This window comes from Brassica rapa, chromosome A07, assembly GCF_000309985.2.
Source record: "Brassica rapa cultivar Chiifu-401-42 chromosome A07, CAAS_Brap_v3.01, whole genome shotgun sequence".
Lineage (NCBI taxonomy): Eukaryota > Viridiplantae > Streptophyta > Magnoliopsida > Brassicales > Brassicaceae > Brassica > Brassica rapa.
Genome location: NC_024801.2, coordinates 21,460,635 through 21,478,295, shown reverse-complemented (window position 1 = coordinate 21,478,295; position 17,661 = coordinate 21,460,635). Strand labels below are relative to the sequence as shown.

The 17,661-nt window shown below is 37.8% G+C and overlaps 4 protein-coding genes and 1 non-coding gene across 6 annotated transcripts; 3 read left to right on the top strand and 2 right to left on the bottom strand.

Annotated features, from left to right (window-relative positions):
* Nucleotides 1–639: 639 nt before the first annotated feature.
* TRNAS-AGA lies at nucleotides 640–721 on the top strand. The gene has a single exon. It is a non-coding gene; the product is annotated as a tRNA-Ser (tRNA).
* Nucleotides 722–2,099: 1,378 nt separating this feature from the next.
* Nucleotides 2,100–4,302, top strand: LOC103830779 (proline-rich protein 12). Of its 2 annotated transcripts, XM_033275258.1 has the most exons (2): nucleotides 2,101–3,532; nucleotides 3,563–4,302. In XM_033275258.1, exons 1-2 carry the CDS (start codon nucleotides 2,491–2,493, stop codon nucleotides 4,105–4,107), a joined length of 1,587 nt encoding a protein of 528 aa, XP_033131149.1. In that variant the 5' UTR covers nucleotides 2,101–2,490; the 3' UTR covers nucleotides 4,108–4,302. The 2 variants fall into 2 exon arrangements, with proteins under 2 accessions (XP_009104843.1, XP_033131149.1); XM_009106595.3 differs by having other exon boundaries at nucleotides 2,100–4,302.
* Nucleotides 4,303–4,528: 226 nt separating this feature from the next.
* LOC103830780 (solute carrier family 25 member 44) lies at nucleotides 4,529–8,623 on the top strand. The gene has a single exon (XM_009106596.3). It carries the CDS (start codon nucleotides 7,488–7,490, stop codon nucleotides 8,499–8,501), a length of 1,014 nt encoding a protein of 337 aa, XP_009104844.2. The 5' UTR covers nucleotides 4,529–7,487; the 3' UTR covers nucleotides 8,502–8,623.
* Nucleotides 8,624–9,356: 733 nt separating this feature from the next.
* Nucleotides 9,357–11,758, bottom strand: LOC103830778 (nuclear transcription factor Y subunit A-3). Its single transcript, XM_009106594.3, has 6 exons — nucleotides 11,421–11,758; nucleotides 10,746–11,002; nucleotides 10,494–10,585; nucleotides 10,339–10,413; nucleotides 10,077–10,247; nucleotides 9,357–10,002 (listed from the first exon to the last, which is right to left on the bottom strand). The coding sequence occupies exons 2-6, from the start codon at nucleotides 10,966–10,968 to the stop codon at nucleotides 9,610–9,612; spliced, it is 954 nt and encodes a 317-aa protein (XP_009104842.1). The 5' UTR covers nucleotides 10,969–11,002; nucleotides 11,421–11,758; the 3' UTR covers nucleotides 9,357–9,609.
* A 636-nt stretch (nucleotides 11,759–12,394) lies between these two features.
* On the bottom strand, nucleotides 12,395–16,916 carry LOC103831453 (disease resistance protein RPP4). The gene is made up of 6 exons (XM_033276033.1): nucleotides 16,901–16,916; nucleotides 16,174–16,786; nucleotides 14,572–15,664; nucleotides 14,186–14,488; nucleotides 12,938–14,104; nucleotides 12,395–12,855 (listed from the first exon to the last, which is right to left on the bottom strand). The coding sequence occupies exons 1-6, from the start codon at nucleotides 16,914–16,916 to the stop codon at nucleotides 12,724–12,726; spliced, it is 3,324 nt and encodes a 1,107-aa protein (XP_033131924.1). The 3' UTR covers nucleotides 12,395–12,723.
* Between the last annotated feature and the right edge of the window lie 745 nt (nucleotides 16,917–17,661).

The following is a 17,661-nucleotide window of genomic DNA, read 5'->3' as shown; positions in this document are numbered from 1 at the left end:
ATGTCTATCATTTAGCTGTCATTTAGAAACTAGAACTAATAAATGCATGCATATACACAGAGCCGGCCCTTGGTCCAAGCAAGTGAAGCATGTGCTTCCGGCCGCCATTATAATAAATATTATAGCGGCCACATTTTCTTAACAACTTCTTGTGGTGTAGTGGTCTAATGTGCTCTAATAATCTATGGGAAGGCTAGGCTCGAGACCCCTTAGGTGCATTATTTTTTTCCAGCCATTTTTTTTTAGTTTAGGTTTGTGGCTCTGAAATGTCTAGGACCGGCTCTGCATATACAATCATGATTTATTTTTATTTCACTTCATTTATCAAACTCTCTAATTAGAATGAGTACATGCCTCTGTTGACCAAAAAAAAAGAGTGCATGCGTCTACGAGTCAAGGCTTTGTGAAAACATTTACATATTTTAAGCAAGAAAACAAATGTTCTATAATATCTTCAGGAATAAATGAAACTCTATACAGATTTCAGATATAAAAGAAAATAATATAGTAGGGGAAAGGAAAGAAACGAAATAGTAGCATTTTTATATTACTTATTAATGTCGTTTGATTGTGTAACTTGAATTTTGTAGAGAAAAGAATTCAACGATAATATATAACAAACCAGCAATTAGACAACAAGTGGACGTGCCGGAGTGGTTATCGGGCATGACTAGAAATCATGTGGGCTTTGCCCGCGCAGGTTCGAATCCTGCCGTTCACGCGTAATTTTTTTTTATTTTCCTATTTGTTTTCTTAAATGTTTTTTCCATAAATATATCATTTACATTCATTGATTTACGCATGTGGTTACAAATGTTTTAAAGTGACCCGGGAGTGAAATTATATAAATTTAAGATCGTGATTAATTTTATTCATATCATTATTAGATTATCTTTTTTTTTATAGGGGAAATAACAGAACTTGATAATAATAATAGTATTAATATTGCATTTAAAGTTAAAAAAACAATATTAATACTGCATTTGACGGTATGACCTCTACTGCCAAAGCCATCGACAGCAACGGCTCTCTCCCTCTTTGACCGAAATACTAATTATTATTCAAATCTTGAATGTGTTAAAAAAAATAGAATCAAATTTCTTGAATAATATAAATTTCAAATTTGAGCACTGTTGTTTGTTATTCAAAATTAGAAATAAACAGACTAATTACGCCTTATGTTCTCATATAGAAAACGTGTATTAACATGCTAGACATAAGAGTCCATTGAACAATTGTGGCGTACCAATATGTATTTGCTTCATGTAATCCAGCTGTATCATATGTCTTTGTAATTCCAATCCATCTTTCACAAGCAAATATCACCGTTATTCCAGCTTATTATCTAATATGTCACCAAACTCTCGTGGATTCACATGTTGTTAAACACTGAAAAAAACAATATACATTACTGTTAAAAATAATAGGGAATATAATTTATAATTTCAGCTGAAAATTTTCATGGATGCTCAGCTGAATTGGTAGAAAAGTACAAGTTTGAACATTCATTATACATTATGTATCCCCTTCATTATAAATTAGCTAAATAAAGAATCTGACACAATGAACAGATAATGGTCTCACAGACAGAGATTAAGTCTTCACTGTTAAAGATTAGGTCTTCACTGTTAAATTCAGGTCGATGGTGTATCACAGATGGTTCTTGGAAAGAAAAAGATATTTTTTTCCGGACAAGATTGGTACAACACTTTAGAAGGCTTCGCTGGGCTGCTGAGGGCGAGGAATGTTCGAACTAGTTTTTCTCCTTTCTATGCGGAGATGGAAGCACTACTCTTGACTATGGAATGTATGAGGAATTTACGTCAATTTCAGGTTACGTTTGCAACAGATTGTTCTCAATTGGTGAAGATAGTTTCGGAACCAGAAGAATGGTCAGCTTTTGCAAGTTATTTGGAAGACATTAAAAGTCTGAGAGCAAGTTTCCTCCAATCAGAGATCGTTCATGTACCAAGAGCGCATAATACAAAGGCAGATAGCCTAGCACGCAGTGTTAGGATTCAGTCGTCTTTAGTCGTTCATATGGATCAGTATCTCCCGGTTTGGTTTACAGAGTCTTTATGAATCTGTAAAGTTGATGGAAAAAAAAAAAAAAGAATCTGACACATGTATAAATAGATATGAAATGTAGAATCTGACACATAATTATTCTTATAAACTATCTTATGAGTTTTTTTTTAGCAACACTATCTTGTGAGTAACATGTCTAATACTCCAAGAAATTACATTTTTGATTTTTCTAATAAGGAAGGTGTGAACTGTAAAGTAAAGTAAGAATCCAGACAGAAAGAACAAAGAAATTACATATAATATGACCAGACTCAACTCCTCAAGCATATAAAAAATCTCAACAGAGGAAGCAAAGCATAAAAAGCATCATCGAAAGCCAACCACTCTCAACAAAAAGTTCTCTTTCTAAATCCTAAACTCAAAAAAAAAACTAAAAAAACATTTAAAAAAAACAAGAAGCGTATGGAAGAAGAAGATGGAGGCGCGTCTACGCCGTTCTGGCTCCAATCCCGCCGCAATAACACTTACTTCCGCCGTACCTCTAGTCTCGGCAACCGCGCAACCACCGTCGCAATCCAATCATTCTTCGCCGGAGTAGCTGCAATCCTCATAGTCTTCTTCATCGTCCCTCCTTTCTTCTCCTCTGTTTCTCAGTTTCTCCGACCACATCTTGTCCGTAAAAGCTGGGACTATCTCAACTTCGTCCTCGTACTCTTCGCCGTCATCTGCGGCTTCCTCAGCCGCAACACCGGTAATGACGAAAGCAATCACAACAAGGAAGAAGTTACTAATAACAATGACGTCATCAACGGATACAGTTTCGACAAGTACTCGAGCTCGCCGTCGACCATCGATCGAGGTCGTAGTGTTGCAGCTACGCCGCGTTATTGGATCGATGATCGCGGCGGAGATCAGTTTCCCGATCAGACCGTGTACAAGAGGTTTAGTAGGTTACGTAGTGTTAGCTCGTATCCAGATCTGAGGAACAGAGAGTTTGAAACCGATGAACGGTGGAGATTTTACGACGATACACGTGTCAGTGAGTGCCGTTACGAAGCATCAGATCCGATCTATCAGAATCAAGATCTAGCAGACGGCGGCGACGACGGAGGAGAGAAGCTCTGTACTGGTGGTTCCGGGACTGAGAAAGCTGAGGTCGTCGAGACGGTGGCGGCTGAAGTAGTGGAAGAGATACCGGCGTCTTCTAATCCGGCGCCTCCACCTTCTGCTCCGCCGTCACCTCCGCCGCCTCCACCATCTAAGCCAGCGAGGAGGAGGACAAAGAGAGTGTACCAGGATGTTGCTCCAAAGGAAGAGAAGGAGGAGAGAGCTGATTTTGTGGCGGCGACGCCTCGGCCTCCGACGACTGTGTATCAGAAGAGCAGTAAAGAAGAGAAGAAGAAAGGCGGAGCAACCAAGGACTTTCTGATTGCGTTACGGAGAAAGAAGAAGAAGAAGCAGCGTCAACAGAGCATCGATGGTCTTGATTTACTCTTCGGCTCCGATTCTCAATTTGACTATTCAATGCCACCACATTCACCGCCGCATCCTCCGCCGCCGCCGCCTCCACCACCTTTCTTCCAAGGACTCTTCTCGTCCAAAAAAGGTAAAAGCAAGAGAACTTACTCAAATCCACCGCCTCCTCCGCCACCGCCACCTCACCGGAACTTCCAATCACGCGCATCAACGTCAAACATTCGCAGAGCTCCGATGGAATCCATTCCGCCAGCTGAAGTAACACGATTCACCGGAAGCGAATCGCCGTTAATGCCGATCCCTCCGCCGCCGCCTCCTCCGCCGTTCAAAATGCCGGCGTGGAAGTTCGTGAAGCGTGGTGATTACGTTAGGATGGCTAGCAACATCAGCATAAGCTCAGACGAGCCTGACGATGATCAGGACGTAGCTCAGTCCGGTAAGAGCAATGGGAGCATGTTCTGTCCGAGTCCTGATGTAGATACCAAAGCGGATGATTTCATCTCAAGATTCAGAGCTGGACTCAAGCTGGAGAAGATGAACTCTGTCAAAAGAGGGAGATCCAATTTAGGACCCGAACCCGGCCCCGGTGAATCCGAATCTTAAACGGGTTTTAATATCATTATAGGCCTAGCCCAATCGTATAAGACGTTGATTTCTTTTTGGATATTGTTTCTTCTTTTATTTCTTGAACGTTGGATCCCTTTTTTGTGAGTAAATTGTGTTGTTGATTTTGTTTCTTACATTTATTTAACTTCGTATACGTAGTTTTGTGGTGTATACAATATGAGACCATCACTACATGAACGATTAGCAACTTACTCAAGTGCTTAAAATACTGTATTTCACAAAACATAACATTGCTTAATTTGTCTAAACCTAACACCCATTGTGATGTCATGTCACAGCAAACACATACGGTGGTTAAACATAATATGGCTTATTCATGTGCGAGTCTAGGAAGAAATCTGCTACCAAAGATGAAGCAGTTTCTTCTGTTAAAGGCATATATAGTGGCCGCAGTTGATCTTTTAGTTGCGGAGGAAGAGACGGGTCATGTAGATGGACCTAGTTTTACTCCCTTGCGTTTAGAAGACTAGGTTGTTCTCAGGTTAGATGACACCAACTTCAGCTATTTGGTGTTTTCAGCTTGTTACAATTTCTCAGCTATTTGGTGCTGTGAACTTGTGCTACAATCATGTAAGAAAAGTACCTTTTTAACTTTGTGATACAATCAGGTTAGAAGATTATTACCTTCAACTATTATGATTAGAAGGCTCTTCACTAGTTATTTGGTGTTTTTGACTTGCAATACAGTGCCAACTCTTTTTATCAGTTAGTTTCTTTATTTGTTCGTTTTGATGTTTTAGTTGCGTTTGTCAAAATGTCCAAGTAAGCTCAGTTGAATGTTAAAAGGTCATTTTGCGTTGATGTGAAGCGACTAGTGATCACTAGCCCTTTAATATTAGAAGACCAAAGAAGCCAATACTTAACAAAACAGTAATTCACGAAATATAACATAACATCCGTTGTGATGCAGCTGAAGCAAACACATACACTGGTTATGATGCCAGTTTCAGAATATATAGAAGAAAACATTTCACATAAGATATATCAACACATGTCAATCTCTGGTGGACTACCTAAAAAAAACATTCTCTGAATTTTAGGCTTTACCAACTTTTCATTTCATTTTTAGAAGGTTGTCTTTGTGTACCTTAAGATTGAACTCACACATAGAAATTTTTTTTGTGGGCTGAAAGGCAAATACTAAATAGTCATTAATGAAAATGAAACTTGATACAAGGTTGCTTGATTCCCAAAAAGGTGTAAAATAAAACAAACTACTAGGACTAAAATTTGTTTCACATATAGAATGTTTTGGACCAACAAAAGTGGAGCTTACAATTAGGAACATTGTGGTGGGCTTAAAAATAACGGTAGATTTAATCCATATAGCAGCCAACATTTTTAGGATTAGTGGATCAGACCATAGTTGACCACAGCCCATAACATAATCACAATTTGTAATCAGTCACATGCTGAATCAGTCTTAACTTTTATTTCCACCCCCTTTAAGCATATAAAATCTGTTTTTTTTTTTTTTGAAAAAGGGCTTGCATATAAAATCTGTTGAAAAGAAATGACTAACGATGTATAAGTGTGACACTCACAAGGTTAAGTTAATGTTTTCAAGTAATGCCACTCATAGAGAAAAATGATTTTTGTTGGTGTGTTTGGTGGTTTCTTGTTTTAGGACCACCACTACTGTTCTGTTCATGACATTTTAGCATCTGTATGAAATGATATATCTGTAAGAAAAACATATTTATGCATACATCGAAGATATAAAAGGCTCGAGGGAGGGATAGTCAATAGTGGAACTGTGAAAAAGAATCGTGCACAAGAGGTCACGTGATCTTTGTCTGAGAGATCATGTGCCTCATCTCTTACACACTGACTTCTGCTCCTTTCTTTTCTTCCAAACTACTCCCAACGTCCCAAGGATATGGATGGACACCACGTCATCTTATCCATATCACAAAAGCGGATCCACTTTCTCTCTCTTCCGATGGAAAGATCTTAGCCGTTCACTTCGATTACTATTTTTGACCTCGTCTGTATCTCTGTCGTTGATCCTCCTCAAAGTGTTAGTCCATTTTGCAGTCGAACATTTTCTCAATTTCGCTTGTTTTCTTCTCCATCCTAAGTCCTGATTGACACGTGTCACCGGCCAGTATTTGATTGGATACAGATTGTCCTTGTTTCCTTAAAAAATGCTGATCAAAATCATTTAAAGTAGTTAAAAAGTGTGACAAGTTGCATCAGGAAATTCTATATAAAAAATAGAATCTGATATACAGCTCCTGAATCCAAACCTAGTGGGGTGTAAGGTTTGAAAACATTTAAATTTTAATTAATTAATTATTTTGAATATTAAGTAAATGGTTATTATTTAATTCAAAATATTTGAAATTTTTAAGAAAATGTAATTTGAATTCTTATACTTTTTAACTTTAGAAATAGAACGTTTCACCAAAACAATTTCAAACCAATTTTTTTGTTTTTTTCAAAACACTACATTTAAAATAGAAAAAATAATTATTTTAAAATCACAAATTCAAAACACTAAATTTTCTAGCATTTTTTTTATAACTTTGTACTTGAATAATATAATATTTTATTATAAACTCTTCCAAATCCTTGATTAAGTACACATCTCTAGTAATTTCCAAAAAAAAATTTGTCATGTCTACAAACAGATAAAGTTTGTGAAAATAATACATGACATCTTGTTAGAAAAAAGAAATGGGTTAAACAAACCGGAAAGTACACACCGGTTTATACAAGGAAATACCTATACCGGAATCTCAATTTCGTTATTTTTTTTTTTTTTCGTTATTTTTTTTTAACAGAATAAAAAAAGGCGGAACCCTAGACTCTCGCCCCCTGGATAACAGTATAAACTGTAAAAGGTCGCATTTTCGAGCTTTCTCCAGAATACTCTCTCTCGTTTTGTCTCATCCGTCTCGTATTGGTGCTCTGCCCATTTTCATCTCTCTCTTTAGATATCTTCGGCAAAATAATACAGTTTTAGATTAGTCTTCTAGGATGATCTATCGATTCTGTTTCCGAAACTTTCAGAGATGTCGTTAGATCCTCTTGGTCTTCTCGTTGATCGTTTCTCATCCAAGACATGGTTCCACAGGCGTAAAAAAATGCCGTCGTCTCTTCGTTTGATCCTTAACTTGTGAAAAAATCTTTCCTTTCTCGGTGAATCTAATTAAATCTTTTCTTTCTCTTTTTAGAAAGTTCTGGTCTTTCTGTTCCTGTAAATAGAAATTGCCAAGTTTGTTTTTTTTCAAGATTGTACAGACAGATAGATTGTGGCTCAAACACTAAAAAGACAAAAGCTTTTGTTCTTGTTCTTGTTTTTTTTTTTTTTTTTTGGTCTTTTCTGAGTTGGATTTAAAAAGGTGGCGAAGATGAATTTTGGCACATCCGAGGAAGAATCTACCCAAGAGATTCACATCCCGGCTGATATCAACTGGGAGATGCTCGATAAATCAAAGTTCTTCGTTCTAGGCGCAGCTTTGTTCTCAGGGGTCTCCGGAGCTCTCTACCCTGCCGTCTTGATGAAAACTCGTCAACAAGTGTGCCGTTCTCAAGGCTCATGTATCAAAGGCGCGTTTACTCTCGTCAGACACGAAGGCTTAAAGGGATTGTACAGAGGATTCGGCACTTCTTTGATGGGAACCATCCCTGCTCGTGCTCTCTACATGACAGCTTTAGAGGTTACCAAGAGCAACGTCGGCTCTGCTGCTCTTAGCTTAGGTTTTACCGAGGCTAAAGCCTCTGCTGCTGCTAATGCCGTTGGTGGGTTAACGGCTGCGATGGCTGCTCAGCTTGTTTGGACTCCTGTTGATGTGGTTAGCCAGAGACTTATGGTTCAAGGAAGCAGTGGTCTTAGGTGTTGTAATTATGTTAATGGGTTTGATGCGTTTAGGAAGATTGTTAGAGCTGATGGGGTCAAGGGGTTATACAGAGGGTTTGGGATATCGATTCTGACTTATGCACCGTCTAATGCGGTTTGGTGGGCGTCTTACTCTGTTGCGCAGAGTATGGTTTGGGGTGGGATTGGGTGTTATGTCTGTAAGAAAGGGGAAGATAATGGGAACACGGTTAAACCAGACTCCAAGACGGTAATGGCTGTTCAGGGAGTTAGTGCTGCGGTTGCTGGGAGTGTTTCTGCTTTAATTACAATGCCATTGGATACAATCAAGACGAGACTGCAGGTTCTTGATGGGGAAGATAGTAATGGGAAGCGTGGACCGAGTATTGGACAGACGGTGAGGAACTTGGTTAGGGAAGGTGGATGGACAGCTTGTTATAGAGGATTGGGACCAAGATGTGCTTCAATGTCAATGTCTGCAACAACTATGATTACTACCTACGAGTTCTTGAAACGGCTTTCTGCTAAGAACCATGACGGGTTTTGACTCTAAATCATAGTGATAAGAATCTTTGATGTTGTTCTTGCTTTCTCTTTTGTTTCCAGTCATGTGTAATGAACGTGTTAAAATTCAGTTGTTTCTAAATAAAGAAAGGTTCATTTCATCAATTGCTTAAATTTTCGGTTCGGTTTGGAGTGGTTAAACAAAACCGCGCTATTAAACCGGTGTATGATGAATGCAATATAAAAGAATGGTTTCTGAGTGACTTTCAATACTCCATTTGGCAACTGGCAAGCTCTTACATCACTAAAGACATACAACATGATTTGATTTGGCAATAATATGTTTACAATTAGTAATTCATGATTCACTTATGAAAGTGATTTACAAGGATTGATTGTGACTTATATGATTCAAAAATGCTGTCATTTGTTTTCATTGTTAGTGCTCAAGAGACACAAGTGTGTATCTTTTACAGAAGTCAACGTATCTTGGAGCAGAGTCTTACGTTTCTTCTTACCTTATCAAGATAATTTATTCTTTCTTTAACAGGAAATAATACGTAGAGACGGCTTTGATATTTTTATTCATGAACGTGTCCAAGAAATGGTAATATTTTCAAGTATCTTAACTGGTGTGTTGATATTTTCTCAGACATATGAATGAGACTCAAAAGTAGAATCTTTCAACCTCATTTCTTAATTAAATGAAGTGTATTCAGAATAAGATATATTCATACACTATATGGTCTTTGATTCTTCATTAAATGTTTCTCAAACATTGTCAACTAAACTAAAAAATATTCAGAAATCCAAGATACATTGGAAGCAGAATCTGTTTTATTTATTTATCAAATTCATACAGAATCTGGAGACTTCATCATTTTTACAGGCACACATAAAGAGTAAACCATGGGAAAAAAAAACACACAAGAGGAATTGGAAGTTTGTAAGTATATCTAACCACAAGTTTAGTACGAGATTGAAAGAGTGGTTCCAAAGTGAAGATTTTGGTTGTTATTGTGATGTATAATAACACATACATGAAAAACACTAACAAGTAACAACAAGCAAAAGAACTAGTAGTAGTAGTAGCCAAGGATGACTTCCCCTTTTGGTGGGAAACATGAAACAGCACCAAAAGATCCAATGTCTCAGATATGGACAGTGAAATGGTGCAAGTCCCCACCTCCATGCATGTCATTGGACTGACCATGAACAAGCATGGCTCGGTTAGTCTGAGTTGTTGGAAAACCTGAAAACTGAAACTCGGTGTGTCCGAAGATATCAGCACCGTCGGAAACAGATGTGATGTCTGAGCCAGAAGTGGTTGAGCCACGGTCTTTGTTGTGCTGCAGCGTATGATGAGCTTCGAATCTAGACATGTTTGCCTTTTTGCTTTCTTGCTGGACCGACTTGTCATGTTCTTGCTTTTTAGCCGCAGCCTGTTCGGATTCTTGGAGAAGTTGTTTGGTGTTTAGGAATCTTCCACCGGATCCTCTTGGCCTTTTGAGAGCATGAACATGTCGAGATTCATGAAGATAAGGCTGTTGCAATAACAAGAAACACAGATGGAAAAATCAATCCTAAGCATTTGTTTGTGGAGATATATATGTTATACCTTCCGGGACTTGATTAGTTTGTTTTGAGCCTCAAGCTTTGCACGTTGCTTTCTTCTCCTCATGATTGCTTGGTATTGCTTAGCATTGACAAAGACTGGCTCAGCTTCTGTGATCTCCACTGGTAGGGGAACTCGACGAGGAACCATACCCACCATTTGGGGATGGCATGTCTGCAACAGAGATTAAGAGTCTTAAAGGTCTCACTAACTAAATGCAAGGATACCAGAAGGAGAAAGTATAAGAAAGGAATGTTCCACTAACCGGTGCATGTGCTAGATAAGTTGCAGCCAATAAACCACCAGTATGTGGATCAGCATATTGAAAGGAGAAATTAGCCTGAACCATATATGATATAAGATACCAGCCCACCATCAGAAGTTTTATAGTATTACCAAAAAAAAAAGATTTTAAAATACCTGCATAGGAGCAAAGTGAATACTATGGACTCCTGTCACTGAGCCTGAGTTAGGATGAGTTGCAAATCCCTTCTGCTGAGTTTCTTCAGATCCTAAACAAACATCTAAGAAAATAAGAGAGTTTCTTGTACAATTCAACATATAACACATTATAATACCTAATAAGCAATCAAGAACAAGTCAAAACATCAAAACATAGAATATCACACAACCTTTTCTTTTTTATAACTAACTCCATACTTTAGAACTGACCTGACTTTGTTGAAAAGGAGATTTGTATGGAAGGATTATCATCCCCACTGCTTGCAACTTCAGTGTAAGATTGACAAGTGGACTGAGATGAAGGTGAATCCAGATCCTGAAAACTGATTTGCTTTGTGGTTTGCATATGTTCAGGCCTTGCATCCACACCACCCCATGAGATGCTAGTGTTCAGGTATGGCAAAGTGGAATCTTTCTTATTCATCTGATGCATAACGCCTAACAAGCTATCATCACAAGAATAGTACCTACACAGTTCAACCATGACACAAAAATTATATGGAGAGGAGGATAATTACACAAACAATTTAAAGGGATCAAATCAAGAAGAAAGGGTGAAAACCTAGAAATAGAAATAAAAGAGACACTGGAAGTTTCTAAATTTGTCTTGTCTAAACGAATTCTGATTCGATAGTACTATATTGGGTAAGCTAAAGGATGCAGAGATCAGTGACGATTGGCTCAAATTAGAAATCTTCCGACCAAGATTTGTGCCTTGTCATCACTTTAGGCAAAAAGGCGTTGACTTGCAGAGGAAACTTTTTGCGGAGAGTTACCAAATTGGTTAAACATACAATCGCACACGCCACAAGACAGATACAACGAAAAGGAGAAAACTTTGAGAGAGATTAAACACCAAAAAGCGTTTCGAGAAAGAGAGATAACCTTTTGAGTAGTTTGATGAAACGACGATTAGTTTTGCATGTCTCCTTGTCCTTACAGAACAAAGTGGACTGTTTGTTGTCTCTTTGAAATTTTGAATGAAACTAAGTAAATCAGAGAGTGTGTGTCGTGTTGGACTGGTGTGATCCTTCTTCTGATTGTTTGTCTATGTCGATTTCTTTCTCTCTTAGCTTTACTGGGAAACCACCATCGCCATGAGCACCACCACTACCACTTTCTTCTTCTTCTTCTCCTTCTGGTTTATCATTGTCTTTAAGTGCTTCCTTTTATTATTCATTTTAATTGTTTCACTTCGCCCAAAACACAAAATAAAGGAGGCTCTCTGCTTATCCCACTTTCTACTTACTAGAATCTTTTTTTTTTTTGATCATTTACCCTCAAAAATCATTTACCCTTAGTATTAAACTTTTTTAAATGATTTTGATCACTTACTAGAATCATTTACTAGAATCACTTACTAAAATCATTTACCCTCAAAAATATAGTATTAAACTTTTTCAAAAGATTTTGATAAAAAAAACTTTTTTAAATAATAATTTTGTAAATTGAAATCGGCCAACTATTTTCAGATTCCTAACTTCCCTAAAAATGAAAATTTAAAATTGGAAAAATACTAAAATGATAATGTTAAATAATTTAAACAACCAATTGTGTGCTGGTTAAAATTTTGAATTTATCTTTAGAAGATTTTTAAACTTGATAACATAACTATATAATTTTATATATATTATAAATAATAATAAATTATTTGAAACATATATACGTAATGTTAATAATTTTTCATGATTAATAGATGATTTTACATATATATACGACGATATCTTTGATATGTATTTTTTTTTTATAATATATGATCACAACAAATAGCTCTATTTATAGCATTCTAAAATTTCTATAAATTTTATAGGAGTATTATATAATCTGTAAAATTACATCTTTGGAAATTGAACCTCAAATTAATGTAATTTTTTAAAAAAATTTAACCACTCGATCACGAGGTTAAAAGTCATAAGTTTAAACTCTGGCTAGTGATTTACCAATGTTTTGGAATGTCTCCCGCCGCTGGTTAAGTTTGGTTTGATACGAAAATACAAGCAAACCGAAAAATATACAAATAGACCGATGATTGGTATAATATAGTTCCCAACCTGAAAATAAATTCCACACACCACAGTCTAACCGCTATGGTTATCGCAAATCATCCTGTTATTTCGGCTTGTTGCAGACTGAAGAACTGGATAAGGTCGAGGTGTTTGATTGAATGATTTTTTTTTGTGACACACCATCAACTAAACACTGATTTGAGAGACCGAAATAATTTTCTAGTCCGGCCAAGTTTCTTGGATGTCTGATTGGTTTCATTAGCAGAGTCATTGGATACTCCAGTTTCAGGTATGCAAGCACATCGCCGTGAACCCTACGAAAAAAAAGGAGTGTGCATTCATAACATATATATATATATCTGAAAAAAAACACAGGTCGATCGCAGTAAGCTTTACCTCTTGACTCTGTCCATCATGTATAAACAGATCCATTAAATGCTTGTGTTCTTCTTGATTCAGGCGGGGGCAGTGGATAAGATCAAGGTGTTTGATGGAGTGATTTGGAGAAAGGGAAACCTTCTCGAGGGAATCGCAACCGTGTGCATAGAGATACTTGAGGCTTTGTGGAAGCTCCTCCACTGACTTGAGTTTCTTGCAGTAATTGAGGTAGAGAGTTGCCAAGGATGAAAACTCCCTGATACTTTGAGGCAGTCTCACAAAGTCATGCCTGCTGAGGTCTAAGTATGTTAACGTGGTGAACACACTTAGTGATTCTGACAGTGATCGGACATGCTTGCAGTTATCAAGCCAAAGCTCAAGCAAGCAGTACGTTTCCCGTGGATGAATTTTCATAAACGATCGGAGGTTCACGCATTCAGAAAGTATGAGCGTCTTCACCTGTGAAAGTCGTGGCAGTGATTTGATTCTGCGGCAGTTATGAAGGCTGAGATACTTCAAGTTGCGCAGGTCGTCCCCAATGGCGTTGGGTAGGGACACAAAATCATTTCCACTGAGGTCCAGTTTCTCTAGGTTTTGACAGGAAAAAATGCCGTCTGGGATTTCTTCAATGTTCAAGTTGACAAGCTTTAGCTCTTTTACACTCCTAAAGCATCGAAAGCTTATACAGGCGAAGGGAACACTAGACTCTCTGTACCTGAAATTCATGATGTTGAGTGAATGTAAGCCCTTGGAATCTGACATGAGCTGATGGGATGTGCTCTCTTCCATCATCAACAATTCATCAGGGATCGGTTGTTTGGACCTAAAGGAGATATGCTCCGCACATCCATTAAGGCCCAATAATTTTACGTGTATTTGACCGTCGATGGATAAATCTTTCAGATAAACCATGCTCGATTTCTCATACGGAAAACTTAGTAAAACTTGCCAGGTGTACTCAGACGTGATGGATTCAACATTGGACAAGATACTTTTAAGGCTATCGCAGTGGCTTGCGTTGAGTTTTTTGAGCTTAAGCAACCCCTTTAGTGACTCTGGAACTTGCTGTAGACTCTTGCACCCTTCGACTATCAACTCCTCAAAGTTCTTGGCTGTTGACAGATTTGGAAGTTGTATAAGATTCTTCGAGCCTGTCACATCTAGCCTATGTAGATTACGAAGGATCTGAAACAAAATGAAGATAAAAAAAATATGTAGAGATTTATCTTTGGCAATCAAAACATATATTATCTAAAGATAGCATACCGATGTGTCATCCCAAAGGCTCTCGAGTTTGCTGTATCGGAGATCGACTTCAACAAGGTGATGGAGTCTGAACTTGGATGGTAAGGTTTTCAGTGGATATGCATCCCAGTGTAGTAGCCTAAGATTTGGGGGGAAATAAAATCCATCTGACTTGAGCTGCAAGTTGGGCTTTATATCACTCAAGTGGAGGAAGAACTTGAGAAACTTGATACTATGCATAACTTCAAATACCGTATCGCTCATAGTTAACGTATCACACATCTTACACATCTCTAGTATCAACCCTTCAGTTTCGTCTGTACCCTGTTGATAGAAACATGAGGCAGAAATGTTAAGAAAAGATGAGTCTGTCTTACAAGAGATCAAAGGGATCAGAACGAACTTACTATTTTGTTATCCAGGACATTATAGATGTCATCAGCATCCCATAGGAACCTTTGTCTGAAAGGTCTATTCTTACATTCTTGGCGCACAATTTCCTTGCCTGTTTGTACGACCAAAAAATGCATGTTTATGCATCCATCTGTCGATATGCTGATCAGGGACTTTTTACATAAATGATTCATCCGAGGACAACCGTCATCAAGAAGAGAGGTGACATGGTTGAAAGGGTATCCGTTAAGGAGACACGCAACATGAAGGAAAGCAATCTTGTCTTTGTTATCTAAACCATCATAGCTATTTCTCAGGATCTCCTCAACATTCTTATGAGGCGATGTTTCAAGAAGACGTAATTCATCTTCCCACCTCTCTATGGTAGTGTTTTCACTAAGATGTGAGGCGTAGGCCACAAGGGCAGATGGAAGGCCATGAGCTAACCGAGAAGCTCTGATGAAGAGTTTCTCAAATTTGTCAGAAGGAGGCCTTCTTCCTCCGAACACTGATTTTTTAAATACTTGGAGGGCATCTTTATCTTCCAAGCAATTAACCTCATGTATATGGTTTACTCCACAGGAAGTGAGAAGACCCCTGTCCTGTGTGGTTATGATGATTCGGCTCCCTCGACCAAACCAGCTCGTGTCTTGTGCCAGTGCATGCATCTGCTCCGCTTTATCCACACCATCAAGCACCACAAGTACTTTTTGGTGCTGGAGTCTTGCCTTTATTACCTGAGATCCTGCTACAACCCTTTGAAAGTCAATATGTTGACCAGTGATTTTGTAGAGGAAACTTTCCTGTAAGTAGGATGGACTCTTGTCCTTATAAATCTTCTTAATGTCTTCTATGAAATAATGAGCTGGAAACTGACTTGAAAATCGTTCATAGACACACTTGGCAATGGTGGTTTTGCCTACGCCTCCCATGCCCCATATTCCTATCATGAGAACCTCATTTTTAGACCCCATATTCAAAAGGAAATGCATCTTCACCATGTGTGCTTCCATTCCAACTAAATCGACCCCAATGGTCGGCCTCATCGTCAACAGTCCTCTTGAGACACTTTGAACTGTCTTTGCTACCATTGCTGCCTCGTCCAGCCTAATTCTCCCAAAGAATTGAAAGGTTTATAGATCAGGCAGGTATATATATATAGATGAACCATATTTTTACATTCTTTGGAATTTATATTTATTCCCTTAGTTCCCTACACTTGATAACTCTAGTACCTAATTTTGAGAATTTAGTTAAGACTAAGTTCTGGTTTATCATAAACTTTCAATTTAAAAATTAAAGCCAACTAACCATAAGTAGCTCATTAATTTGTAAATACTAATATGTAACACCCATGTTAAACTCGAGTTTATCATAGACTTCTAATTTAAAACTAATTAACGATAAGTGTATGAACTATATTTTTTTATATATTAGTTCATTAATTCTCCAACTACCGAATTGAGACTTTCATGAGGATATGAAAGGCTGTAGGCTTTGTTTTGACTTTTGATCATGGCTACAGTTGTATAGGAGCTGGCATCCAGGGACATACGCGTGTTTTAAGAAATCCATGAAGCATGTAGAAAGTTGTTGTTATAATAAAGAAAGATTACCATGTGGTGGAATGAAAGCCTGAGAGATGACTAACTTGGTTGAGAGCTCTTCTCCATTGGGAAACCCTCTCCGGCACCGTATCTAGATCTTCGAAATTTTGAAACGCAGCCGCGAAGCTTCCTGTCTGGTTTCTCACGTCCGTAGGTTCGACTCCATAGAAAATGGGAACCACTTGAATATGATTGGCACTGTGAAGCTCCATTATCAAGCGAAGCTCCTCCAAGCACCATTTCGAGGTAGCATAGTTCTTTGAGATGACTACAACAGCGAACCACGAAGTTTTTATGGCTTCGATGAGTTGTTCTGAAATGTTATCACCTGCCTCCAGCATCCGATCATCTCTAAAAGTATAGATACCCTCGCGACAAAGAGCTTCGTACAAAAAGCTGACGGTGGTGCGCCGAGTGTCTTCCCCTCGGAAGCTGAGGAAGACATCATAGTTCCTGACACGAGTTGACGAGGAACCATAGACGGAAAGAAAATTATTTTCTTGGTTACGGATTAGAACAGTCTGTCCAAGAAGGAAACTAGTCTTGGAATAAAGGAATAAAAACTGATAGAGCAACCTTTTGTTGACTATATCACGTTCCTCCTTTTGACGTTTTGGTAAAACTTATATTGAACTGGATGTATTGAATTCGATAAAACGTCCAAAGTTAGTTACAAGGACTTTAAATATTCTGGATAAGCTAAAAGAGACTTAACCAGAATCGGTTATCTATTAACCATAATAAACCAACATTCTATATCATCTAATAGGGGTGGGCACTTTACCCGATATCCGAAGTGGCACCCGAACCCGATCCGAAAAACCCGAACCGAAATCCGAACCGAAGTAGCAAAATACCCAAACGGGTATTGAATTTGGAGAGATTGGATACCCGAACCCGAATGGATAATATCCGAACCCGAATGGATATCCGAAGATAACCGAACATATGTATAATTAACCTTATATTTCTAGTTTACATCTCTTATTTTATATAAAATATTTATATTAATACTACACATACTTTAAGTTCATATGATATACATGCAATTACGGAAAAAATGATTTCGTACTCACTTAAAAAGCATGTCAAGTTTTTTTTATTTCAAAAATTAACAAAAAGTTAGATCCAAAATTTTAAAACAATAACTAAATTAATGCATTTTTAGTTTTAAAATGTTATGTCCAAATCTATTAACCATTTAATCTATTAAAAATAAAAAAAAAGTTAAGTAAAATTTATATTCTTAAATACAAGAAATTTAAAAAATGAAAAATTTAAATTTTTTTCAAAATCTAAATATCCGAACCCGATCCGAAATAACCGAAACCGAACTAAAAATACCCAAACCCGACCCGAAGTATATAAATACCCGAACGGGTCCTACACCTCTATACCGAAATACCCGAAAACCCGAAATACCCGATCCGAACCCGAACGGGTACCCGAACGCCCACCCCTATCATCTAATAGGCTCTGATACCATATTGAACTGAA